The sequence below is a fragment of the Glycine max genome, chromosome 12 (assembly GCF_000004515.6).
Source record: "Glycine max cultivar Williams 82 chromosome 12, Glycine_max_v4.0, whole genome shotgun sequence".
Taxonomy (NCBI): domain Eukaryota; kingdom Viridiplantae; phylum Streptophyta; class Magnoliopsida; order Fabales; family Fabaceae; genus Glycine; species Glycine max.
In genome coordinates, this window is record NC_038248.2 from 15,785,459 (window position 1) to 15,813,018 (window position 27,560).

At 32.8% G+C, this 27,560-nt stretch overlaps 2 protein-coding genes across 4 annotated transcripts in view; both read left to right on the forward strand.

Moving 5' to 3' along the window:
• Nucleotides 1-12,506, forward strand: part of LOC100790259 (pentatricopeptide repeat-containing protein At4g04790, mitochondrial) — a 75,862-nt gene extending 63,356 nt beyond the window's left edge. For all 3 annotated transcript variants that reach the window (XM_026124614.2, XM_041007709.1, XM_041007710.1), the window contains 6 exons: nt 9,592-9,696; nt 10,837-11,001; nt 11,073-11,203; nt 11,307-11,385; nt 11,613-11,830; nt 11,937-12,506. In XM_026124614.2, the coding sequence (XP_025980399.1) occupies nt 9,592-9,696; nt 10,837-11,001; nt 11,073-11,203; nt 11,307-11,385; nt 11,613-11,830; nt 11,937-12,126 (888 nt within the window). In that variant the 3' untranslated portion in view covers nt 12,127-12,506. The remainder of the gene's footprint in view (nt 1-9,591; nt 9,697-10,836; nt 11,002-11,072; nt 11,204-11,306; nt 11,386-11,612; nt 11,831-11,936) is intronic.
• Nucleotides 12,507-13,516: 1,010 nt separating this feature from the next.
• LOC100790778 (disease resistance protein RUN1) lies at nt 13,517-18,263 on the forward strand. The gene is made up of 5 exons (XM_006592433.4): nt 13,517-14,506; nt 14,735-15,848; nt 15,952-16,233; nt 16,402-17,400; nt 17,498-18,263. The coding sequence occupies exons 1-5, from the start codon at nt 13,998-14,000 to the stop codon at nt 18,017-18,019; spliced, it is 3,426 nt and encodes a 1,141-aa protein (XP_006592496.1). The 5' UTR covers nt 13,517-13,997; the 3' UTR covers nt 18,020-18,263.
• Nucleotides 18,264-27,560: the final 9,297 nt, after the last annotated feature.

A 27,560-nucleotide genomic window follows, 5' to 3' on the forward strand; every position in this document is an offset into this window, starting at 1 on the left:
AAAATAAATTAATAATTCAAGCATGTTCATCAAAACTAGTCATAAGTAATCATACAGAGTGCACACCAGAATATGGTAAGCACATAACACACTGGCCGAAAGGTTCGACCTGCTCTGATACCACTAAATGTGATACCCTCTACCCCTCACATATATACTAATAAGGAATAAAAAATTCAAATATTAATTAAAAGTATTTTTAAAACATTTTTTTTACAAGTCTTTCAAAGGGGAAAAAGGTTCACATTCATTTTTCTTTTACATCATATTCAAACTTGTCCAAATAAATAATAAAGTATTCTCGACTCAACAAGGTCGTCTAAGCTTCATACAATTAATATAGAACCTATATCCCAATGTCACATCCTATCAGAGCGTTGTGTTCCCGTGTCCTCTAGCATGAGATTTTTCATAGTCATCCACCTATTTTCTGCTCCCCCGAACACAAGTTCAAGATCATCACAGGATCCAAACACAACCACAAATAGGGAGTGAGTTATCACATTCCTAGCTAATAGAGAAACAAAACAATTAAATATACATGTTATATAAATGAGATACCACTTGTTTAAACATAACTCACGTAACTTCACCACTTCGTCATTCAAAATTTACTTTTCAATCATCAATCACATTACACAAGAATCCCAAACTCTGATCAAGATATAATAACACATCAATTAGCAAGCATATGCAACAGTTATGCTAAGACTTAATCATATTATGCAATGTGGTACCATGTCAGTGAAAAACCACCCAGGGGCGCTTAGGAGTACATAACAAGACACACCACACAATGAGTTTGTCAGGTCACTCTCACTAAGTAAGATCATAGGGAGACCAGTCAGGGTCACGATTTTTTGCGAGAATGCTCCAACCATATGAGATCAGCATAGGCTTAAAGGAGCACTCAAACCCGGTGACCCCCAAGGCCTACACTCCGAAGAGTCCGTCAGGGCCTCTCCCTCCTGATTCAGGTCCAACCCCTAAAATAATTTTTGCATGTAGACACTGCTCATGAATTATACAATACCCACGACCTTACACTCGTGTTTTAAACACGTTCAACACAATTGCACTACGATTTAACACTGGTTCCTAAATAGGAAACCTACATTTTCTCTTTAACACTGCGCATCAACGTTTTTCTCAAAATAACACTGGTCGGGTTATTGTACAATTCATAGCTTACAACACAAGTAATTTCACATCAAGTGTTAACTACACACTTATCCACAACTAGAACTCATTCACAATTTCACTTCTCATAGTGTGACAATCCACCATCACATGTTTACACGTATCTCAAAAATTAACACATGTTCAACTTTACACTTATACTTAATCTCAATAACAATATTATAATCTCAAAGCAACATGTTATTTTACAATTCATCACATACTCACAATTTGAATCATCATTTCATATCCTCAATATAACAATTTATATAAAAGACCATCACAACATGAGGACTAAAACCCCTCAAATAATATTACACAATTATATCAAAATCATAGGTCGAAACATACAAATATCAAGAGCACAATTTATCAAGCAACCTTCATTAGGACATCAATATTTTATTTATAATCATAAAGGAAAAATTGTAATTTAACAAACATCCCAAAATAAAACCCCAATTTAATCCTCTAAGGATCCCTACACATGTTCTCACTAATCTCCAATTGTGAATAACTCATCCCTTACCTCTAAGCGGACTCACGTGTCTTCCAACAGCGATAACAACATCTCGAGCGGTTCCCTAAGATTCCTCAAGTTTCTCTTCCGACTGCTCCGATAGAGTTCCCAAACGTCAGAGAAACGTAAAAGGGATTGAAGCCTCCATTTGGACTATCTTCATGTGATTCCTTTTTCTCTGTCCACGAACATCATCTCGCAAATTCCAACGGTCAAAGCGTGTGCAGTTGAATTTCGGACAACATATCCAAATTTCACAATAATCCAACGGTTAACGAAACCAGGATCGTAGTTTTACCAAGACAGCTCTGGGTTTCTGCGGGGAAAAAAGGCTACAATGCGAAGGGTGTTTCTCTCAGTTCAGACATGATATCGAAATTCCCAACGGTGAAAATGCTCAGAATTGGGTTGCGAACGTGGTGCTCAAATTTCACGACGATCCAACGGTGAATGAGTCCGAGATCGTAGTTTTTCTGAGACAGGTTTGGTGGGCTGCGAAAAAAAAAAAGGGTTTTGAGAGTAGAAGGGAAAAAACGAAAATGAAGAGAAAAAAAGATAGCATCAGTGTCAAAACTGACCTAACACTATTTATAGCTATGTTTAATCTATTTATTTATTTATTTATTATTTTATAAAGATAAACTTTATTTTATTCTCTATCAAACAAATAAATAAAATACCCTTTTATTTTCTCTCAAATAATTATTTTAATTAATAATTATATCTCCTTATTTATTTATTTATAGAATCTCATCATTTTTCTAAAACTCTATTTATTTATAAATAAAAATTATTTTTTTAAATTAGCTTACGAAAAATAGGATGTTACAATGACTACAATCAGAGTTATTATGAGCATATTAGCTACAAAGAATCTTCACTTGGAGTAGTTAGATGTTAAAACTGCATTCTTGCATGGGGATTTAGAGGAAGACATCTATATGACCCAACCAGAAAGAAGGTTTTGAAGTGCCAGGCTAGGAGAATCTTGTATGCAAGCTTCACAAAAGCTTATATGGCTTAGGTTATTCCACCTCTCATAAAGGCTACAAGTGCCTAGCTGCTGATGGCAGAATCTACATCTCCAAGGATATGATTTTTAATGAAGATAACTTTCCTTATCCAAATCTCTTTGCTGAACCTTCCTTAATTATCTTTGACTTGTCTGAACATCCTTCCACCCTTACTATTTTATCCAGCTCTCAAGCCAATTCCAAGACTCCTGTACATAGTAACACTGTTTCATCAACCTCTCTTTCCCCTTCTCTACCTACCCCACAAACTGCTTCTCCATCTATTAGCCCTGAAAATTTATTTATCCCATCCACCAACACTGTTTAGAACCCAAATCCCACCCATATTGTTCAGAATCTTAACTGTGATTTTAGGGTCTGCTGGGGAGAAAAACAATAGGATAAGAAGAATAATTCTCATATCTTATTCAGGAATAAAAGACTTACATATATAGGCAAGGCTGCCAATTACATAATAAATGCAGAAAGGAAAGTAAATAAAAAGGGATCAGATCAAATCAAAGAGATTTGATTCTGACCCAAAATAATAATCAAATAAGATCAAATCGGAATAATATGATTTTGATCCTAATTATTCAATCTTCTAGAAAATTAATTCCAAAAATAAAAATTCAACTATCTAATTAATTCTTAATATAGACATACAGCTGCCAACACCCCCCTCAAGTTGGTGCATAGATGTCCAACATGTCCAACTTACTTACAAGCATAGTTGTCGATAGTGGTCGTAGCGGCCGATATAGCGTCGGAGCGGCAGCCATCCGCGACGAACACGGGTGTAGCGGCGCGGATTAAGGTCACGGCTGGAATGGCCGCTATCGCGGCGGAGCGGCGCAGGGTGCAGAGCGGTTTTTCGTGCCGCTATGTCGAAGCATGAGAAATTCCGAAAATACCCTCACTTAATGAGGGTAAGTGAGGGTATTTTCGGTTTTTGGCTTGTCTTCTAAAACCTGTTGTTTCACGATTTGGGGCTCCATTGTTGCGCAAAAACCCTAGCTGCTCTGCGTCCACCGTTCCGACGCCGTTGCTGCTCTGGGTTCCGGCCATCGTCCATTTTGGCGTCGTTGCTGCTCAGCGTTCCGGCCACCGTTGCTGCTCTGCTCCATTGTTCTGCACTTCTGCTTACTCCTGGTCTACGTTCTTTCCTTTTGATCTTTTTCTGATTTTCTTATCTCTTTCCTTTATCTCCTCTTTTTGTTCTCATTTAATCTATTCTAGTAACAGTACTAGTAATTTCTCTTTTCTCCTACAAATAATTAATTTTATATTGATTAAGAAAATTAATTAATGTTATTTAATTTTATTAATCTCAAATAAAAAATATAATTATTTTTTTAAAAAAAATTATTAAAATTTGATATCATAAATAAAATACCATTAAAAATAAAAATAAAAGTAAATAATAAATATTTTAAATAACATAAAATAAAATGAAATAATTTATATTTAAGTAAGTTATTTTTTCTTATATATTATTTAGTAGGAAAACTAAAAATTTATATGCGACCGTTGGTGCAAGTGCTACAAACTCGGTTCCTCTAAGCATAATTGTTTAATTTGTTTTGGAGGGTATTTTATCATTTTCGATAAATTTTTCTACTTTATGTTTTGTAACTTTTGTTTAAATAACTATGTTTTTTGAGTTATTTTTCTGTTTTTGAGTTATTAATTATTTAACATATATAAAAAAAACATTAAAATAGCGGTCATCCCGCTATCCCACTTTTGGGGTCGGCCGCTACGCCGATATTGACAACTATGCTTACAAGAAACTCAAAGTTGGGCCTAAACTGTGCTTTTGGGGTCGGCCGCTACGCTACTTGTTGTGAAGAAGGAACAAAAGGCATGCAAATTAGGCCGGCGTCCACCTTCTCCTTTATGAAATGTCTATCAATTTCAACATGCTTGGTTCGGTCATGTTGAACAGGGTTCTGGGAGATACTGATTGCAGTCTTGTGATCACAATACAATTTCATTGGAAGAGTCATAGGAAGCTGCAATTCTTCTAGAATCCTTTTAAGCCATAAAATCTCACAAACACCTTGGGCCATTGCCCTATACTCAGCCTCGGCACTGCTCCTGGCCACAACATCTTGTTTTTTGCTACTCCAAGTAACCAAGTTTCCCCAAACAAATGTGCAGTAACTGGATGTTGATTTCCGATCAGTAATAGATCTTGCCTAATTTGCATATGTGAATACTTCAATAGCTTGCTATCCAGTTTTTTTGAAAAACAATCCTCTGCCTAGAGTACTTTTAAGGTACCTTAAAATTTAGTGGACAACCCCCAAATGTTCTTCGTGTGGTGATTGCATGAATTGGCTCACTAAACTGACTGCAAAGGCTATATCTGGACGAGTATGAGATAGATAAATTAACCTCCCCACTAATCTCTGATATTGGGTTGTGTCTACAGGGTCTCCTTTGCCTTCACTCTGAAGTTTTTGGTTGGGGTCTATTGGAGTATTTGTTGGCCTATAACCCATCATCCCAGTTTCTTTGAGTAGGTCCAGAATATACTTCTGTTGAGACACCACAATCTCTTTTTTTGATCTTGCAACCTCCATTCCCAAAAAATATTTTAGGGATCCAAGGTCTTTTATCTCTAATTCACCCGCAAGAGATGCCTTCAAATTATTTATTTTTTTATAATCATCCTCGGTAATTACAATGTCATCCACATAGACAATTAATACAACCATCTTTCCTTCAGAAGAGTATTTCACAAACATGGTGTGATCACTCTGACATTGAGAATATCCCAGCTTCTTAATAAACTGGACAAATCTCTCAAACCATGCTCTAGGTGATTGTTTCAAGCCATAAAGAGATTTTTGAAGCTTGCAAATATTTTGATTGAACTGAGATTCAAAACTAGGAGGTGGGTCCATGTAGACTTCCTCCTCTAAGTCCCCATTTAAAAAGACATTCTTTACATCAAGTTGTTGTAATGGCCAATCTAAATTTGCAGCCAATGGTAAGAGGACTCTAATGGTGTTAAGTTTTGCAACAGGAGCAAAAGTTTCTGAGTAATCAATACCATAGGTTTGTGTGAAGCCTTTGGCTACTAGCCTGGCCTTATACCTCTCAATAGACCCATCTGCATTATATTTGATAGTAAACACCCATTTGCATCCCACGGTTGTTTTTCCTCTTGGTAGGTCCATCACTTTCCAAGTCTGACTTTTTTCTAGAGCTCTCATCTCCTCCAAGACAGCTTCCTTCCACTTAGGAACCCTCAGAGCTTCCTGTATATCTCTTGGTATTTCTGTTTTTGTCAGTTCACAAGTAAAAGCTCTAAAGGTAGGAGACAATTTTTCATAAGATATAAAATTAGAAATAGGATGTTTTGTATAGGACCTTACACCTTTTCTAACAGCAATAGGAAGGTCAGAATTGTCAAAAATAGGTTCAACAAGGTCAGGAACAGTAAGAACAGATTCAGATTCCACAGTATTTTGAATGGGTTGAACAAAACTAGAAGGATTCTTACCTGATGAATCCTCGGATGACTGGCAGTTTCGAGAATCATTTGGTTCTATTCTTTGAGGTCTTTTTTTTCTTAAGTAAACACGGTCAAAGGGTTGAATACCTTTGTTACCAACTCTAATTGTCTCATTTTCAACTTCTGGTTTTGGCAATACAGTTTCTAAAATATCATTTTCATGGCTGTCTTGACTTGACTGGTTTGATTCACCCAAATGTTTTGCTTTTCCAATGTCTGCCTCTTCTAAATTTTCCAAAAAATTCAAACTTTCTGAGAAGTCTAAATTTTGTTTGAAAATATTGAACATCTTCCTCTTGTCTCCCCCCTGAAGATGATCACTAAAAAAAGGAGTTTTTTCAAAAAAGGTAACATCCATAGTAACAAAGTTTTTCTTGGAAGTGGGATCAAAACATTTGTATCCCTTTTGGTTGGGAGCATAGCCAACAAAAACACATTTTTTTGTTCTAGGCTCAAGTTTCCCTTGGTTTGGTTCATGAATATGTACAAAAACAGTGCACCCAAATATTTTAAGAGGTAGAGTACACGAGAGCCTGTTATTTGGAAAAGCACTTGTGAAAACATCTAATGGAGTTCTAAAATTCAAGATTTTGCTAGGCATTCTATTTATCAAATATGTTCTAGTGAGAATTGCTTCACCCCAAAGATATTTTGGTTCCTTATTTTGAAACAATAATGTCCTAGCTACTTCAAGAAGGTATCTATTTTTCCGTTCAGCCACTCCATTTTGTTGTGGAGTGTCAACACAAGAACTTTGATGAACTATGCCATTTTCAAGAAAGAACTTGCTTAAATGCTTGTTAAAATATTCTATTCCATTGTCACTACGGAAAACTTTTATTTTCACTTGAAATTGTGTTTGTATCATTTTAAAAAAAAGTTTTGAATATGCTTTCAACCTCAGATTTTGTTTTCATCAAGTAAACCCATGTTATCCGAGTATGATCATCTGTGAAGGTTATAAACCATCTTTTACCATTTGGTGTAGGGTCCCGACAAGGTCCCCAAACGTCACTATGAATTAAGGTTAATGGACTAGATTGTTTATAATCCTTAGGGGAATAAGAGGAACGATGATGTTTTGCAAATTGACAAATTTCATAAGAAAACAAATTTGGAGGGTCGGTAGAGGCCATGAAACACAGCGAAACAAGACCAATCAGAACCTAAATGTGGTCAAACGGGGCCAAACAAAGCCCAAACATGTTCGCCGGAGGAGAAGGAGCACGGGGATGAAGGTTGATGGACAGTGGGCAGGTAAAAAACTACACATGTGAATCTGGTGTAGGTGTGTCAGTTTCACGTGTGCAGAGTGCGGTGGCGAAAGACGATGGGACTGTGACAAAACAAGTTGCTGGAGGGTGGCGATGCTGGACGTAGGCTCACACTGGGAAACATAGGTGCGGTGGAGAGGGAAAATGGGGTTGCGGCGGTCGTGTTACTGTTCATGCATGGCCACTGTTACAGGAACATAAAAAATGTAGTCAAAAAGTGAAAATAGTAGGACGACTAGTTCACCCCGGACCTATGGTCCCCGGAGGAGCATGACTTTTGTTATTCCCTCAACCTTGCTTTGATAGTATACAAGAATTATTTACTGTTGTGTTGTTGTATGAAACCACACAAAATACTCTTATTTATGATGAAGGAGGTTTACAAAATAAGGAAACTAAATAATGAGTAATAAGACAAATAATAAAGTACTGTAATTAAAACAAATCAAATCATATATATTTCACTAGAAACAGGAATGGAACCAACACTAGCTATAGTAGAAAAGATACCTACCATATGCAGTTCTAGTCCTTTTATTACATTCTTATTTGCTCTATTACATTCTTTTCCGACTCTTTATGTACACAGAACCGAAGTACGGGATGGATGGTTGGCACAAGATATGAAGCACATGATCTTTATTACTTCCAATCACCAACCGCTGTTGCTTGTACCTCTACAGAGTCTCCAAGTCTCCTTCATTGTCGTTTAGGTCATCCTAGTTTGAATAAATTGAAGGCTATGGTCCTTGGTCTTTCCAAGTTGCAATCTTTAGATTGTGAGTCATGTTAGCTCGGCAAACATGGTTGGGCTACCTTCCCTAGTAGAGATCCTCATCATACAGATTGTGAGTCATGTTAGCTCGGCTAATATTGTCCATTCAAATATTTGGGGCCATAGTTGTATCCTCTCTATCTTAGGTTTTAGGTACTATGTCACATTCATTGATGATTTTTCTAGAAATACTTAAATCTTCTTAATGAAAGAATGTTCTGAATTGTTCTTTGTATTTCAAAAGTTGTCTTGAAATCCATACCCAATTTGGCAATAAAATTCGTGCTTTGCATAGTGACGATGCAAGAGAATACTTTTTTATTCTTTTTTCACTTTTATGACCTCTCATGGTATGATCCACCAGTCCTCTTGTCCCCACACACTGCAACAAAATGGTGTCGCCAATCACAAACTTCAGCATATTATTGACACTGCACGTACCCTCCTCACTCACTCAAATGCAACTTTAAAATTTTGGGGGGATGCAATTCTTACAGCTGGGTATCTAATTCTATCGGTAACAAAGTACCTCACTCTGTTTTATTCCCTGATAACCCTTTGTTTCATATTCTTCTTCATGTTTTTTGGTTCTACTTGTTTTGTGCATGATCTTACTCCAGGTCTTGATAAGTTGAAAGCTCGTGCTATCAAGTGCATCTTTCTTGATTATTCATGTACTCAAAAAGGTTATTGGTGCTACTCTCTTGCCAACCACCGCTTTTACATGTCTGTTGATGTCACCTTCTTTGAAGATACACCCTTTTTTAACTCATCCATCTCCTCTAAATCTGTCTCTCAGTTATTACCTATTCCTTCTGTCATCCCTCATCGGACTGTTTCTTCTCCTCCCTCAGCACCTCTTTTTCTTATTTATCACCGTTGTCCTCGACCCCAACCTGTGGAACCACCCCTTACTGAAGAAACCGGTACATCATCTCTTGCCCCAATCATCCATCCTGTTGCGGTCGACTCTGACTTGTCCATCACCATCCACAAAGGTAACTGTACTACTCAAAATCCTCATCCTATTTATAATTTCTGAAGTTATCATTGTTTTTCACCTTCGCATTATGCCTTTGTGTCTGCCCTTTCCTCTGTTCATTATATATATTTAGCTGAAGGAACTCTATCCTCAAGCATTCAGATCATTCCTAGTCTGATATTTCAATGTGTTTGTTTAAAGTAGCTTCATTTCATACACTTTTGGTGATCTGATGTAACTTAGATTTTATGTTAACTGAAGTTCTGATCTTAAGTTTGTTGTATGAACGTTTTGAGTTGCTAATTACAATATTTTTTCGTAGTATTGTGAAGAAATAAAGCAATCAGGAGTCCAAGCTACTAAACAAATTTTTATGGCACTTATTAATTCATATGCAGCTTCTGGAAAAATGGAGAAGGCAAAACAGGTATGGGTATAAGCAGCGTACCTGGCATTATGTTTACTGGGACTATGAGGATAGCAGAGGCATTGTGAAAGCTTTAAATATCTAGCTGATAGAACTTGCATATTGATGAGTAGCTTGTCATGTTCACACAGTTATTGCTAACAAGTAATTTTATCTCATTAATTTGATCTAATTAACCATAAATATTTTCTCAAGGGGGGGGGGGGGGGTGTCTTTGAAGTTTGCTAACTTTGGTTCTGCTTTAGTTTTATAATACCAGCTGCAGCTATAACTATAAGTATAATAAAAACTTTCTCTTTCTTATTCTACATATTCTTAGTTTGATTGATTCTCGACAATTACTCTACATGCCTTTTGTTGAGATCCCACATTGACTATAGATATGAAAAAAGTAGACCTTATAAAGGCTTGAGCAACCCATAATTTCTAAGTTAACTTTTGGGGTTAAGTTAGACCCAACCCAAATATAAGATGGTATGAAAACCTATCATAGAGCTGATATCTGACTACCCTCAACAAACCAAAAAATGAACTTGGCCTCACTGATTTCCCTGGGCAATCAACTCTGCCCTGTTGCTTTCCCAGTGCAAATCTATCTTGCCCCACAGCTTTCCTAGCTTAATCTACCTTGCCCTGCAGTTTTCCTAATGCAATATAAAGAAGTCTTTATGACAATCTCAATGCTCCAAATGTCCATTCCTAAGCATGAGGGACATGAGTTGAGATCTCACATGAGCTACAGATATTGCCAGAGTAGAACTTACTAAGGTTTGGAGAATTCTCACCTTATAAGCTAGCTTTTGAGATTGAGTTATGTCCCATCCAAATTAAGTACCCTTCAAGTTTTTAAATTGACAGTATTATTACAAGTTTTATTTTACATACTTACAAAAAAGACCAATTTTTATAAACCTAAAATTAAAATTAAAAATAGAAATATCAGCTTGCACAGGCTATACACATAATTTAATTATATCAAGTTAATACTAAAAATTAGTTAATTTCTTCATTATATGTAAATGTTATGCTTTTCTATACTTCCCCTTTTGGAGTGACTTTGTATATTAAGTACAGAACATCTTGTAAATCACCTCTTTCTTCAATATTGGCATAGAACATAAGTTGTGTTTCATGTTGCAGGTAGTTTTAGATCCAATCATACCAAACAAGAGCTTAAATGAAATCAAGAGTGTACTTGTCTCAGCTCTTGCATCACATGGGCAATTGTCCGAGGCTCTTCTTGTATATGAGGAGATTAAGAAAGCTGGACATAATTTGCGGCCAAAAGCCGTTATAACTCTGATTGTAAGGTTTTGCATTAGTGATTTGTATATCATCTACCTTCAACTTTATAATTAATTACTGGACATTCTTAGGAGGAGCTCACTAAATTCAATGGGGAGTTGGATGGACTGCTGCTTCTACTTGAGGAAATTAGTGATCTAGACTATTGGGTTGATGGTTGTTTCAAGGTTATCATGTACTGCATACGTAACAAAAATTTGAGGTTTGATGTTTTTATTTAGCCCTCCCGTATTGAATTTGTTTTTAGTCGAATTGAATTCTGCTAGTTGCTTATCTTCATACTTTAATTTATTTTTTTTTGTCAGTTCTGCTATTGTCTTGTTTAAACAACTTAAGGACAAGTTCAAAAATGATGAAATAGTAACAGAAGCTCTTTTTGATGCAGTGAGTTCTTGTTCCCTCCTGGTTTAATTTTTATAAACTTACAATATTATGCTGGGTTACTGATACAGTTATTGAGTTTGAAACTCTTTGTGGCTTCTCTTTGTAAAGGACTAGGAAATATTTGTCATACATGGAAATGGAAAAATTTAGACATGTTTTTCCCTCTTCATTACAATTGTTGTCACTGACAATTGTCTTTTTCTGATATCAACTTTGTGTGTGTGTAGGTATTTTCTCTGATTGCAGTATCTGAGTTCACTCATTTACAGATTGGCCTGGACTTGCTTTGGGCAATCAAGGATGAGCTTGGCCTTATGGCTTCACGGCAGTGTCTTGATTTTCTTCTAAGTGCTTGTGCCAATGCTGGAGATTTGAATAATGCTCGCTTGATTTGGAGAGAGTACGAGGTTGCTGGATTTCCTTACAATGTATTAAGTTACTTAAGGTAAGTAGTAAGCCTCTCCCTCCCTTTCCCTGACACTGTTTGAGTTTTTGTATAGTACTTATCTTTTCCTTATGGTCGTGGCTATTAATTATTTCTATGGTTGTAGGATGTATCAGGCACTCTTGGCAGCAGGAGATGATACATCTGCTCACTTAATACTTAAGAAAATTCCACAAGATGATGCCGAGATTTGTTCTGTCATCATAGCATGTCAGGAAACTTACAATGGTCTTAATTCTGTAGAAGAGAAGAAAAAGCAAGGAAAAAAAAGAAAGAAAAAAAAGAGTAAGACTTGAATACTAGTTCCGGTGATATATATAGGGGCAAAGAGAGAGATGCCTAATTAGTAGTCTTTTTTGTGGCTTTAGGAATGTGCTTCGAATGGGTTGATGCACCTGATATTATTCCATTTTATGTTTACTAAGTTATATATCATACAATGGTTCCATACTCAGTTTACCTTTCTTTGTCATTAGAAAATACTTTGCTCCGCGAACTAGGTCATTGATTATCATTGAAGATGTTGGTTTCAATTAATTTGTATTGAGGCTTGCCCTACTTGATTAAGAATAGGCCCGTAGACTAGCTTAAAGGTAGTTTTGGGTTCTCATGTTGTAGGCTTGTATCTAATACTATTTTATTTCTAGCTTGACAATACAAGGGAATTTTCTTTTTGCACCCAATGTTTTTTCAATACACCTAGCAGTGAGAGGGAAAAATCAAAAATAGCCTTAGGTATAGCCCCATACGGATTATATTATTAGTTCAAAAGTAATTATTACAAAATTTATTATGTAAATTTGTGTATTAAAATTTTTAATGTTATATATAATGACATTAATTATTTTAACGTAATTGACCTATTAGCTTAGTTGGTTAAAATATTATATTAATAATGCGAAAATCACATGTTTGAGACCTAACAATTTGTAAGTTCATACATATTTTCAATCCATATAGGTTATATGTAAGGATAACATTGGAATTAAAGATAAATGAATGGTATATTAGGAAAACATTGGATGAAGGAAGAAAATCTCCAACACAGGTACCTTTTGTTTACTTCCATGTTATCGGAATTCATTTGTAATCCTAAAAAAAAGAAGAATTTATGTATGGGCCTTGTCCAAGAGTGTGGGAGAATTGGTGGGTTTTTTTGTTGTTTACTTCCACATGTATTATAAAAAACATCTGAGGTATCAAAATTTTAAAAAATGAGAAAATAATTGATAACTCTATTTTATTTTGATGTTATATATATGCTATAAAACTAAAATAAATCTTGTGACTTTTTTATTTATTTTTAAATTTTATATATAATGTAAAAGGTAAAAAAGATGTTTTTCCACAAGCAAACACTTCCTAAAATTTTTTTATGGTATCGCTTGTTTGATGCCGATAGGCCTAGCTGTATTGCAAATTCAAGTCATACTTTTCCGACGTGCTGAAGAAACAAAGTTCAAAGATTCCACGCGGTGAAGTTCTATGGTCTTTGCATAAAGTAGTAATTACGAAAAAGAACATCCTGAAAGTCTACTGACCACATAACGTCAAAAGGTAATTGTGTTTCAGTGGAATGGTATGTGTGAGGAAACATGCTAAAGCATCATTGCCATCTATAAATATTGTGTACTGTATTCTCGGGTGTAGAACTAGCTACTTGTACCAGTGTGGGAAAAGCTTAAAAAAAAAAATCCTTTTCTTTATATATGCAAAAATAGATGTACTCTGCTAAGCATTTATTCTTTTGCATTTCCTTTACATTTCTTCAAAAAAAATTCCACGCGTAGCTGTACTGCCAATTCAAGTTGAAAGATTCCACGCGGTCATTAAGTTCTACTGTTAATGACTTTTTACAAAAAGAACCTTTCAGAGACAAAACACGAAAGATAAAGTGTGTTCATTTTAAAGAGAGTAAGTACGAGAGAAGGCAAGTGGAAAGGAAAGTGAGAGAAGCTGCCACGAAAGTGTACACATGACCATATTAGCTTTTCCTTCAAAGAAGCTGCCAAGAAGTGTAGAAAGCAAAGAGGGAAAATAAGATGCAACCGTACCATAGCTTTATGTAAATGGAACATCTGTTAGTGTTTCCCTATTGCAACTTCACACTAACACTAATACTCTTCATTCTCAACAAGTTAATTTGCTTCCACTGTTGCCAGTTGCAATGGCTTCTAAGGCCATCATCCAATGCAGCTCTTCTTCATCTCACGTGATGAGGACATATGATGTGTTTGTCAGCTTCCGCGGTGAAGACACGCGTAACAACATCACTTCGTTTCTCCTTGGAAGTCTCGAAAGCAAAGGCATCGATGTCTTCAAAGATAATGAAGATCTCAGGAAAGGCGAATCCATAGCACCCGAGCTGCTACAAGCCATTGAAGTGTCTCGCATTTTCGTTGTGGTCTTCTCAAAGAACTATGCTTCTTCAACTTGGTGCTTGCGTGAACTAACACATATCTGCAATTGCACTCAAACATCGCCAGGAAGTGTTCTGCCTATTTTTTATGATGTTGATCCATCAGACGTGCGAAAACTGAGTGGATCTTATGAGGAAGCCTTTGCCAAATATAAAGAAAGATTCAGAGAAGACAGAGAGAAGATGAAGGAAGTGCAGACATGGAGAGAAGCCCTGAAAGAAGTGGGCGAACTTGGTGGTTGGGATATCCGAGATAAGTAATCCTCTCTCATTTTGTTTTCTAAACTTACTGTCTCTCTCTACAGTAGAGTTAAGAGAGGTATCATGTATATTGGGTTCATATTTATGCATGCTTAATGAACTTAGTATTTTAAAAGTCAAAAAATACTCTTTGTTTTGTTGTTATCTTGTCCTATATATGTACATTCTGTTTTGCTTCACCTGAGGTGATGATTTGGCATCCTTCATTTTCTTTATATTTCCAGGTCACAAAATGCAGAGATTGAAAAAATTGTTCAAACCATAATAAAAAAATTGGGTTCCAAATTTTCAAGTCTTCCGAAAGATAATCTAGTTGGGATGGAATCTCGTGTTGAAGAATTAGTAAAGTGTTTGCGTTTGGGGTCTGTTAATGATGTTCGAGTTGTTGGAATTAGTGGCATGAGTGGAATAGGAAAGACTGAGCTTGCTCGTGCTTTGTATGAAAGAATCTCTGATCAATTTGATGTTCATTGTCTTGTTGATGATGTAAGCAAAATTTATCAAGATTCTGGTAGATTAGGTGTACAAAAACAGTTACTTTCTCAGTGTCTAAATGAAAAAAATCTAGAGATTTATGATGTTTCCCAAGGAACATGTTTGGCATGGAAGAGGCTACAAAATGCAAAGGCACTTGTAGTTTTTGATGAAGTTGTTAATGAAAGACAACTACAGATGTTTACAGGGAACAGAGACTCTCTATTACGCGAATGCCTAGGTGGAGGGAGCAGAATCATCATAATATCTAGGGATGAACATATATTGAGGACACATGGGGTAGATGATGTTTACCAAGTCCCATTGTTGGATAGAGAAGAAGCTGTTCAGTTGTTTTGCAAAAATGCTTTCAAAGATAATTTTATTATGAGTGGTTATGCAGAGTTTGCAGATGTTATACTGTCACAAGCTCAAGGCAATCCCTTAGCAATTAAGGCGGTGGGCTCATCTTTGTTTGGCTTAAATGCCCCACAGTGGAGAAGTGCAGTGGCTAAGCTAAGAGAACAAAAAAGTAGAGATATTATGGATGTGCTGCGAATTAGTTTTGATGAGTTGGATGACACAAACAAGGAAATATTTCTAGATATTGCTTGCTTCTTCAATAATTTTTATGTGAAATCTGTAATGGAAATTCTAGATTTTCGTGGATTTTACCCCGAACATGGCCTACAAGTTCTCCAAGACAGATCACTCATAATCAATGAATATGGGATCATTGGAATGCATGGCTTGTTGATAGATTTGGGCAGGTGCATTGTTCGAGAAAAATCACCTAAAGAGCCAAGCAATTGGAGCAGATTGTGGAAGTACCAAGATCTCTATAAAATCATGTCAAATAATATGGTAAAATAATTTTTTAAGTACAAAATCGTAGGTTGTCAGTGCTCTAGAATATATAAAAACTTCAAAAGTTCTGAAATTTTCTTTTCCCTTTACAATGTTGTAGGCAGCAGAGAAACTTGAAGCCATCGCTGTTGATTATGAATCAGATGATGAGGGGTTTCATGAAATAAGGGTCGATGCTTTATCGAAAATGAGTCACCTTAAGTTGCTCAAACTTTGGGGTGTGACTTCTTCTGGAAGCCTCAATCATCTTTCTGATGAATTAGGATATATTACTTGGGATAAATATCCTTTCGTATGTTTGCCTAAAAGTTTTCAGCCAAACAAACTAGTTGAGTTGTGCCTGGAATACAGCAACATCAAACATCTGTGGAAAGATAGAAAGGTAGTGTAAATTATTATTCTAGCTTTTTCTATTATGTTTTTCTTTAAATGAACAAATACATACAAACTCTCTTATCTTATTCCTTTTCCTCAGATTAATTAAAGAATCAAAAGAAAGCTTAAGTGTCATTATTAACTCTTGTCTCCTACTATTGACCCTTCACTGCAGCCTCTACACAATTTGAGACGTTTGGTTCTCTCTCATTCCAAAAATCTAATCGAGTTGCCAGATTTAGGGGAGGCTCTAAATCTTGAGTGGCTAGATCTGAAAGGATGCATAAAACTCAAGAAGATTAATCCATCCATCGGTCTTCTAAGAAAGCTGGCTTATTTGAATTTGAAAGACTGCACAAGTCTTGTTGAGTTACCACATTTCAAAGAGGACCTAAATCTTCAACATCTAACTCTTGAAGGATGTACACATCTCAAGCATATCAATCCATCCGTCGGTCTTCTAAGAAAGCTTGAATATTTGATTTTGGAAGACTGTAAAAGTCTAGTAAGCTTACCCAACAGCATATTGTGCCTCAATTCACTTAAATATTTGAGTCTATATGGCTGTTCAGGACTGTATAATAGCGGGTTATTAAAAGAACCTAGGGATGCAGAGCTTTTGAAGCAGCTGTGTATAGGTGAAGCTTCTACTGATTCCAAATCAATATCCTCCATAGTGAAAAGGTGGTTTATGTGGTCTCCACGTTTGTGGTATTCCAGAGCACATAACGACTCAGTTGGTTGTCTGTTGCCTTCCGCGCCAACTATCCCACCATCTATGATTCAACTTGATCTAAGTTACTGCAATTTAGTTCAAATCCCCGATGCTATTGGAAATTTACATTGCTTAGAAATCCTAAATTTAGAAGGAAACAGTTTTGCAGCACTGCCTGACCTCAAGGGGCTTTCCAAACTGCGTTATTTAAAATTAGACCATTGCAAGCACTTGAAAGATTTTCCTAAGCTCCCTGCACGAACTGATTTGTCATACACTTTCCTCTTACCAATACTGGGAAGAGCAGTAGAACTTCCAGTTTGGGGATTTAGTGTGCCTAAAGCACCAAATGTAGAACTTCCAAGAGCATTGGGATTAAGTATGTTCAATTGCCCAGAATTAGTTGAGAGGGAAGGCTGCAGTAGCATGGTTTTATCATGGATGATACAAATTGTTCAGGTCTGTACGCTCCTTCCCCTCTCCTTCTCTCTTTCTCTTTTTTGTTGTGTATAGGAATCAGGAACTAACGTCAGTTGTACTATGTTTGTGGTACTAGGCGCACTACCAAAACAATTTTGCGTGGTGGCCTATAGGAATGCCTGGATTTTCCAATCCATACATTTGTAGTGTTATTCCAGGAAGTGAAATAGAAGGGTGGTTCACCACTCAGCATGTGAGCAAGGACAACTTAATAACCATAGACCCACCTCCCCTTATGCAGCATGACAAATGCATTGGCGTTGCTTATTGTGTAGTATTCGCAGCTCATTCAACAGATTTGGAGATGGTTCCTCCAGAAACAGAACGAGGTTATCCTGTTATGGGCATCGTTTGGATTCCGGTGGATGTTCATGAAGATGTAGTCACAGACAAATCAGATCACCTGTGCTTATTCTATTCGCCTACGTATATAGGAATTGGAGACTGGAAATTAAAAGTGAAAATAATGGACAAGAAAGGTTTTCCTGTGGAGGTGAAGAAATACGGGTATCGTAGGGTACATGAAGAGGATCTAGATCTAGAACCATCACTCAACACAGCAGGAATCCGGAAGAGGAAAAGGGGAACTGATGAATAAAATGATTGTTTTGGTTGTTAGAGAATAATACAATTTTTTTTATCCTTTTTATGTAACTTTAACGAAGCCAGTGAATTAGTATGCTTTTACTATAACATTGTCGAAGACGGATTAGACCTCTGAATCAGGTTTGATTGGTTAGATTTGTTAAAGTTTTGTCTAAACTGTAATTAGACTTTGGCCTATCACCTTGTCTAGGCAAATTGTTTTTGCTTAAAATTATATATGAATTTAAAATTGATTCTATGATGAATAATGAACAATTGATTCTGGTATATGTGAAAAAATAATTTTAAGTAGAATTAATTTAAGATGTAGAGATCACAATAATTTTAAAACCACATAGATATATTTATAATACAAAAGTAAGTATTTTTTTATCATTCAAAATAAAACCTAAAACACATATTTTATTATTAGTGAAAAGAATAAATAAATAATGCTTATGGTTAAAAAATCTAATGATTTATATTTAAATTTAATTTCAATATATTTGTTTTAGAAAATTTAACCCTCTCATCTAATTATAAATCATTTTAAAACTATTGTTACAAATGTCAACACTTTTCAATTATGTGACAATCATGTTGGGATTATAATATAAAAAACTTTCATATTATTAGACTAATTAACATGATTGAAATATTTGCTTGGAATTCCTTCACAAACTGTCTTTTCATCAAATTACTTACACTGCAATTATAGTACCACCAAATAATGCAAGATTAAATCTTTTCAACTGCCCAGAATTAGTTGAGAGGAACCATATATTGCTCTAAGTTTAGTTTGTCATGGATGATACAAATTGAACAAAATAATTAGCAATTGCATTTCAGTAAACATGCATTGTATTCAAGAATTGTAGGCATAGTCAAGTATGGAAGCAAGACTTTCCCATCAAAAGCAAAAGTAGCATTCACATCTACCATGACTTCTGGGATAGGCGATCCAAGCCTTTCTTTACAATATGCAACATTGTTAGAGTAGAGTCTGTTTTATCCTTTTATAATATATAAAAGGTAAACTTTTTAATATCATATACAATTTAATAAAATTAATAATTTTAAGGAGGGAGAGCATTTTATATTTTGTGTCACTATATTAATTCAAAATAACTTCTCACATTAATAATAATTTAAATTATTTTTAATATTTAATTTTACATATTGAATTAATATGAAGAAAAAATTATTAAATAAAATAAATATAAAAGTTTACACTATTTAATTTGACATTACTATCTATGCACAATTTTATTTATTTTTATAATTAGTTACTTTAAATTATATTTCCTGAAAAATAATAAATTAAATTCATGACTTTAAAGTTATAATATAATATAAAAATAAAAATATAAAATTAGATGTATATATATATATAATTATTAATATTTATATTCCATGTTAATTATTTAAATTAGAACTAATTAGATAAATATAAATTAATGATAGAAAACTAATAGTTAATATAAATATAAAAAAATTACATTATTTTTATTTATTTTATAAAGTATTTTTATAAAAGACTATAAATGTAATAATTAAATAATAAATATTATTAGCTTCACTTTTATATAAAAAATAGCTATATGTAAAAAAATATGTTACAAAATTTATCGTATGATCAAGTTAAGAATACTTTTTAATTTTAAATTATGTTTCTAAAATAACTTTTTGGTTCAATGATAAAAAAAATTAATTATATTTTAGATTATTTAAAGTTACACAATAAATACCAATAAGATTTAACATGTACATGTATTAAAATATTATTGAATCATATTAGACAATATTAATAGAAAATTGTTATATATAGACAAATGAGTTTTAAGATTGAATTTTATGTAAAAATAAATAAATAAATCTAAACTCTAGTTAACTTATTTGTCAAATATAATTTTCAATTAAGTTTATTCTTAGTCATTTAAATGTATTAATCCTAATTTTTGCAATTTTGATACTATTTTAAATAATAATTTTCACATTAATAGTGAATTAAATAATATTTGACTATGCTTAATTTTATTTTATTTTTTAAAAAAAGATACATTAAAGTATATATTCAACAAAATAACTAAAAATATTTATAATATTATATACTGTAAAACAATATATATTAAAATTGTCTAAGATATTATTATTATATATAAGAAAACAATCATTAAAATAGTATGATACATTATTTGTTTCTTTCTTGTTTTTTTTCACTTGGTTCTTTATAAAAATTTACTATTATTTAAAGCTTTTAATAATGAAATTATTTTTAATAATAATAATAATTATAGTCATTGATTATAATTAAAATTATATTATCGTTTTCACCGTTCATTATCAAATTGATGATTTCATTTTCTATATAAACCCTACTTCAAAGGATTGTAAATATCCACCCATTTTCTTACCATGTGCTTTCTACCTTCTTTTGTCTTTTTTCCATTATTATAATATCATTTCTTTCATTCTTTATTTTTATTTTTATATATGAAAAATGATACTTAAATGTGTTATTGATCATCATCAAAATTGAAAATTTAGGTCTTTTAGATCGATAAGGTATAAGGTAGACCTATATTCATACTTGATAAAAATTCATTTGTTTAAATTTTTATTTTCAGTGTTATTTATATTTATATTTTAATTTTAGATCTAACTGTTTCTTTGAATGATTTTTGTGAGATTGAATAAATATTTGAATCAATATATTATTTTTATTAGAAAGTTCTTATATCAATCATTTATCCAATACATTTTGTGAGGAAATGAAAGTGAAAATTGGAGACCATACTTGATTATGTATATCATCTTACTCTCTGTCTTTTATCATTATTTCTTTATGTGCAAGTATCACTCCTGTTATTTTTCTTTTCTTCATTTTATTGTTATGGTATTCTATATTTTGATATAACATCATTCCTTTTATTTTTTATTTTTTGTGTGAAAGGATACTTTGAGTGTGCTATCGATCATCGTCAATAATAAAAATTTAACTATTTTAGATTAATAAGGTATAATGTGAATCTATATTTATCATTGATAAAAAAAAATTGTTTAATTCTTTTATAGTGTTTTTTATATTTACATTTTGATTTTAGGTCTAATTGTTTCTTTAAATAATTTTAGTGAAATTGAATAAACATTGCGAGAATCGCTTCTGTTTTTTTCTTCTTCATTTTAGTGTTATGTTATTATAAGTTTTAATTATTATTATTGTTCAGTTTTTTATATGTTTCATGTTTGTTCAATAAGACATGAAGAGATTCTATTAATGTGGTAATTTTTATTTTTTTTATCAATCATATTTTAAATAATTTCATCAAAAAAAATTATTTTCCCTACTAAATCAATTGTCAAATGATATGAATCACAATTTTTAACTATCAATTGGCTAATTTATTTTCTTTAAAATACATGTTATGAGTGTAAATAATTTAATAATTATCATTAATGCAATCAATTTAATAATTATCATTAAACAACAACAACTCATCTTTATAAAGGTCAATAAAAAACTATAACTTAATATCCTTATACATTTAGACCAAGGATAATAAACATCAATTAATATAATTAATTTAAAATAACTAACGTATGTAACAATATAATTATTATTACATAGAAACAATACAATATAATAGTTAATAACATATTAAAGATTAGTAAGCAATGAAAATAAAACTAAAACTAAGGAAAAATAAATAATAATAATAATAATAATAATAATAATAATAATAAGGATAACAATTATTATTATTATTATTAAATCAAGATTATTCAATTTATATTACGGCATAGTAAGATTAATATATTCAAACTAAGTAAAATATAGTTTTAAAAATAAGTAATGATCATATTTATTTAATAGAATTCATTCTATTTCATCAAATGTAAAAAATATTTAAATTTTTATTATAAATGTATACTCAAATTTAAATAAGTATTATACATTATATATATATATATATATATATATATGTTCATTAAAAATATAATATTTAATATTATTTTTCAATTTTAATATTTATATATTTGTTTCACTATTAAAAATCTTTAAAATGGATAATTTTGTTTATTTATATTTATTTTTTAAGAGATATTGCATCACCAATATTACTTGAATGAAAAAAAATTACAATAAATTTAAATATACTTAATTTTTAAGATAAAATTAACTAAATTAAAAATATAATTATGTTTAACCTAATACTAAATATTTAAAAGTTATTTTTTTTATTAATATAAATAAATATAGAATGATATATATAGCTAGTAGGTATTTTGTCATTGACATTTAATTTTTTAATCTGTCTTAAAATATTTTATGGTTTATAAATTTATGAATCTCACTCCGAGTTTATCCTTGTGTTACGTCTCTTTGACCAATTTAACATTAAATAAAGAACGAATGCTACATCTGCCATTTATTTTAAGCCACGGACTACCAATATATGCTAAAAAATTATACAAGTTACAATGAAGAAACAATGACAAGATTTTCATTTGAGTTGTTAACTCAATTCAAGAATCTGGAAGAGGCATATATAAAGGGGAACTAATGCGAATTCTGAATAAGTTTGCTAGCTTAAAATGATTTTTTGGTTGTCTTAGGATCCTTGTGCTGGTAGGCATATGATTCCTTTTCTTTTGGTTGTAATGTTTAGCAGAAAATGGTACAATTTTTTTATCCCTTTCATGTAACTTGAACAAAGCCAGTGAATTTTATATCTAATTATGTATTTTTTACTGTACATAAATCAATATATTGATATATAATATTATAATCTTTCTCTTTGTTATTGTGGAGTTGTAGAATATACCAATCATGTTTTATTCAAGTTACATTATATATTACAGGTTGAAGATAAGTTAAGAAAATGATTCCTCGATCAGTCAATCTAACAATGAGGACATAAAAACAAGGAATAGGATTTCGTACTAAGCAGAAACGAAGTGAGGAAAAATAGTTTTGATCCATAGAGCCACAATACCTTTGTTTTTCGGCTTTTGAGTCTTGTATACGTAGAACAAATTGAATCTGCTTCAGATTTTGATCCGAACAGCCATTGATCTGTCCTCTGATATCACAGAAAAGACATTCCCAAGCACTATTTGCTACAATGTTTCAAAAACGGAATTGAAGCATTGATAAACATTAAATTAATTATAATATTTTTGCTAATTACACCTATCCAAATTCAGTAGATTCTACCCTATCAGTCCCAACCCATTAATAGAGATTGGTCCAAGTCTACGAATACACTTAATTATTAGCATTGACGTACCTTTTCCATTTATGTAAACAAATACCACGAAATATGCAAATATGAGAGACAAAATATACCATGCAAGTGTGTATTTATATTATAATCGCTACACACACTTATCTTATTGATCCCAACCCATTTAAGTTTGGACACATAACTAAGTAGGGAAAAAAAGAAAATCGAAATCAGAAAAAAGAAAATATAAAAAATTGAAGACTTTTAGGTTATTTGATTGGCTAGAAAAATAAAAGCAAAAGGGACGCATTAAATAATATTTAAACCCCTATAATATAACTATGTAATTTAAAAAAGACATTTTTAATGTGGCTAGTTTTTCCTTCTTTTCAACCGGACCAAGTCATGCAAATAATAATGACGTTATTAATGGTCAACACACAAGAGAATAAATAATAAGCTATAACAAACGATTAGTATATTTATAATTTTTAGCGAAGTATAAATAAAAATAAATTGAAGTAGTCATTTCCTTGCGCGAAAGAAAATAATTCTAGTTTAATTTAATTTCGACAGTGCCTTAATTTTCCTTTTAAGTGCTAGTGAAGGATTAGCTATATCATAAAGTGGAAAGTATATGGCACTGGAAAAACATCATTTCGGAATATTGAAATAGTGGCAACTTAATTTCGTCCAAAGTTAAGAAAGCCACAACTTTCTTTGTATCCATAGACAACATTGCCCTTGTTTTTCACTTTCACATTAATACCAATACACATCATTCCCAACAAGTTTTCTTCCACTGTTGCCAATAGCAATGGCTTCTGACGCCATCATCCAATACAGCTCTTCATCATCTCTCGTGATGTGTTTGTGAGCTTCCTCGATAAAGACACACGCAACAACTTCACCGATTTTCTCTTTCAAGCCTTTTGTAGAAAAGGTGTTAATGCCTTCATAGATGATACACATGACAAGAAAGGTGAATCCATAACACCACTACTTAAAAAAAAGTTTTTCAATGACGATTCTAAAAGACTTTCAATGACCGTTTTGAAAAGGTTTTCAACAACAGTCTTAAACCAATATTGAAATCACCATTGTTGAATCTTGAACACTTTTTGACGATTATTTTTAAATTGATGGGAAATTTTGATTTTTACATTAGTTTTTTGCTTTAACCCATGTTGGAAATGTGCCAAAATTGTAAATATGTCCAAAGTTCTACATCAATTCTAGTTTCAACCGATGTAAATGTAGACTAACAACAACAGTTTTTTTATGTTGTATACTTTCTTTTTACATCGGTTTCTTTCAGAACCGATGTAGAACGTCATTGTTATATAAAAAAAATGATACTTTTGAGTTTTAAAACCAAAATTAGTTTACAAGTGCATTATTTCTATACATGTCTACACATCTTATAGTCAATTTTATTTAATTTTAACTGTTGCCTAATTTGGCTAACATCATTAGAAAGGGGAAACCAATTGATATGAAGAAAATAGCTTTTCCAATATATAAAAATATTCCTATATATAATGATTCTCAAAAGCAAAAAAGAAAAATGAATAAAATTTGAATTGATGGCAAATGAAAGCTGTCCACGGTTAAGAAACTACATAAAGGTTCTGCCATGTGATTTATAAAAGGAGACAAATCCAACATCGGGTGAATCAAACCATCTATACTAGATATCAATCATTATATAAATAATTAGGAGACCATGTAAACAAAGCAATTGAACCACACTTGTATCCAAGAGGTCATCATCATTTTACATTCACTAAAACTAGCACAATAGATTTGCATAGATTCAGAAAGGAATTTGATTCAAATGAATATACACACCAGCCAAATCTTGTAGTTGTCCCCTCTGTCAGCAGGCTTTCCAACTGCAACAGTGTTAGCTTGTTAGATGTACCTATAAGAATTAATCAAAGAGACACATAATTTATTCAACTATGAAGATGCTTAATATAACAAAATCATATAGGAAAATTAGCCAAAACCAACTAACAGTGCCTAGCCCTTGGAATGGAGGTTTGTTGTGTTAACATATGTATATCACTGCAACACAAAAAATAATCATAACTATGCAGAATAGAAAATTATGTATCTTACAAAAATAGGTTTTAACATCTCCTTTTTAACATTGATTTTGATGAAAATTGATGTTACAAAGTACATAGTAGCATTTTTGTAAATAAAATGTCACCATTAACATCGATTAAAAAAACAATTGTTTAGCAGGGTGATGTTAACATCGATTTTTTTAAAATCGATGTTGATAGGGTGAAAAACTAATGTCAGCAAGGTGATGTTAACATCGATTTTTAAAAAACTGATGTTGTGAATACTCATATAACATTGGTTTTTTAAAAACTGATGTTCAAGATTCTCATTCCAACATCAGTTTTTTAAAACCAATATTGTGGCATATGTCATATATGTTGTGTATGTGTTGATCTGGCTAGAAAACAAGAAAGAAAGGAAGGGTTTCAGTGTGGATCTAAATTCGCAGTGTTAGGGTTTTGAAGGGCTTTTCCATTTTCTTCAATGGTGACGCCCTTTCCCTCTTTAGGCACTTGGTCTTCAACTTCACACGTGTTGGTAACTCTCGATGGCCGCCACACGCTGGCTTTCAGGCAACGGGATTGTTGTTCGCCTCGGGAATTCGCATTTCGATGTTGCCGGTGGCAGTGCCACCCCGAATTCTGACGATTCAAAAAAAAGGATGCCGACATTGCTCCAATTTGGGGAATAGTTTCCCTATGCCAAAGGAGATTTGCAAGAGGCTAGACAAATTCTTTATTGGACAAGTGAGGGCAAAGAAGGTGTGCCTAAAATTCTTAATTTTATCCTTTTTTGTTAGTTTTGTTTGAGTTTTGGTGTTGTTTTTTGTTTTCCTTATTTGTGGTTTGATTGTTTTTCAGATTCGTTTTTTGGTGGTTTATAATCACTACAAGAGGATATTTAATGAAACATCTTCATCCTAGTAGTTAGTATTATTATTCTGTACTAAGATTTTAACTATCTTGATTGAGGTACTGACTGAGTTTCACATGTTCTTACTATTTCGAATGTTAGGCATGCAGGAGATTCAAATAATAATTATGAAAAAGAGCATCCTGAAAGTCTAGTGACCACATAACGTCAAAAGGTAATTGTGTTTCAGTGGAATGGTCTGTGTGAGGAAACACGTTAAAGCATCTTTGTCATCTATAAATATTGTGTACTGTATTCTCAGGTGTAGAACTAGCTACTTGTACCAGATTGGGAAAAGTTTTAAAAAACAAAAAATCCTTTTTTTTATATATGCAAAAATAGATGTACTCTGCTAAGCATTTATTCCTTTGTATCTAATATATATCTATATCTATATCTATAATAAAAGAGTAATCCAATGAAAAGTCTATTCTGCCCATGTCTAATATGTTGACACATGACATATTTCTTGGTTTTATGGTCTTTGCGCTCCTCCACTTTTTTCTCCTTGTCCTATTGATAACAAAGCCACGTGTTGTGATGTAAGCTCCATTGGAGCTTGTAGGCGTATGATCTTCTTCATCAATGGATTCCTTTGCTTCTTGGAAGATGAATGGCAACGGAATGGAGAAGGAAGAGAGAGAGGAGACGCCACTTCAAGGAGAAGATGAGTCTAGAAGAAGCTCACCACTATAGGAGACCATGGATAAGAGCTTGGAGGAAGAAAGAGATGAATGAAGGGAGAGGAAGAAAAGAGCACGAAATTTTGAGCTCTAAAAGAGCTCTGAAATCTGAAGTTTAATTTTTAAATGATCAAAGTTGAAAAAAAATGCACACACATAACCTCTATTTATAGCCTAAGTGTCACACAAAATTGGAGGGAAATTTGAATTTCTATTCAAATTTCACTTGGATTTGAAATTGAATTTGTGGAGCCAAAATTTCACTAATTATGATTAGTGAATTTTAGTTATGGTTTAGCCCACTAATCCAAGATCAAGTCCAAGATTCTCCACTAAGTGTGCTTAGGTGTCATGAGGCATGTAAAGCATGAAGGACATGTACAAAATGTGACTATATGATGTGGCAATGGGGTGTAGCAAGCAAATGCTCGCCCCTCCCCCCCTCTAAAATTTAATTGGATTGGGATTCTCCCAATTCAATTAAATTTATTTTCCAACACACATCAAATATTCACATAATGCATGTGAAATTACAAAACTACCCCTAATACAAAAACTAGTCTAGGTGCCTTAAAATACAAGGGCTGAATAATCCTACATTTCTAGGGTATCCTACCTAGATTATGGATTCCTAAATACAAGGCCCAAAAATAAT

Coding starts and splice junctions, on each gene's coding strand:
- LOC100790778 (XM_006592433.4), top strand. CDS start 13,998: ATGGCTTCTAAGGCCATCATCCAATGCAGCTCTTCTTCATCTCACGTG. Junction 15,849..15,951: donor AAATCATGTCAAATAATATG/GTAAAATAATTT, acceptor ACAATGTTGTAG/GCAGCAGAGAAACTTGAAGC. Junction 17,401..17,497: donor GGATGATACAAATTGTTCAG/GTCTGTACGCTC, acceptor TTGTGGTACTAG/GCGCACTACCAAAACAATTT.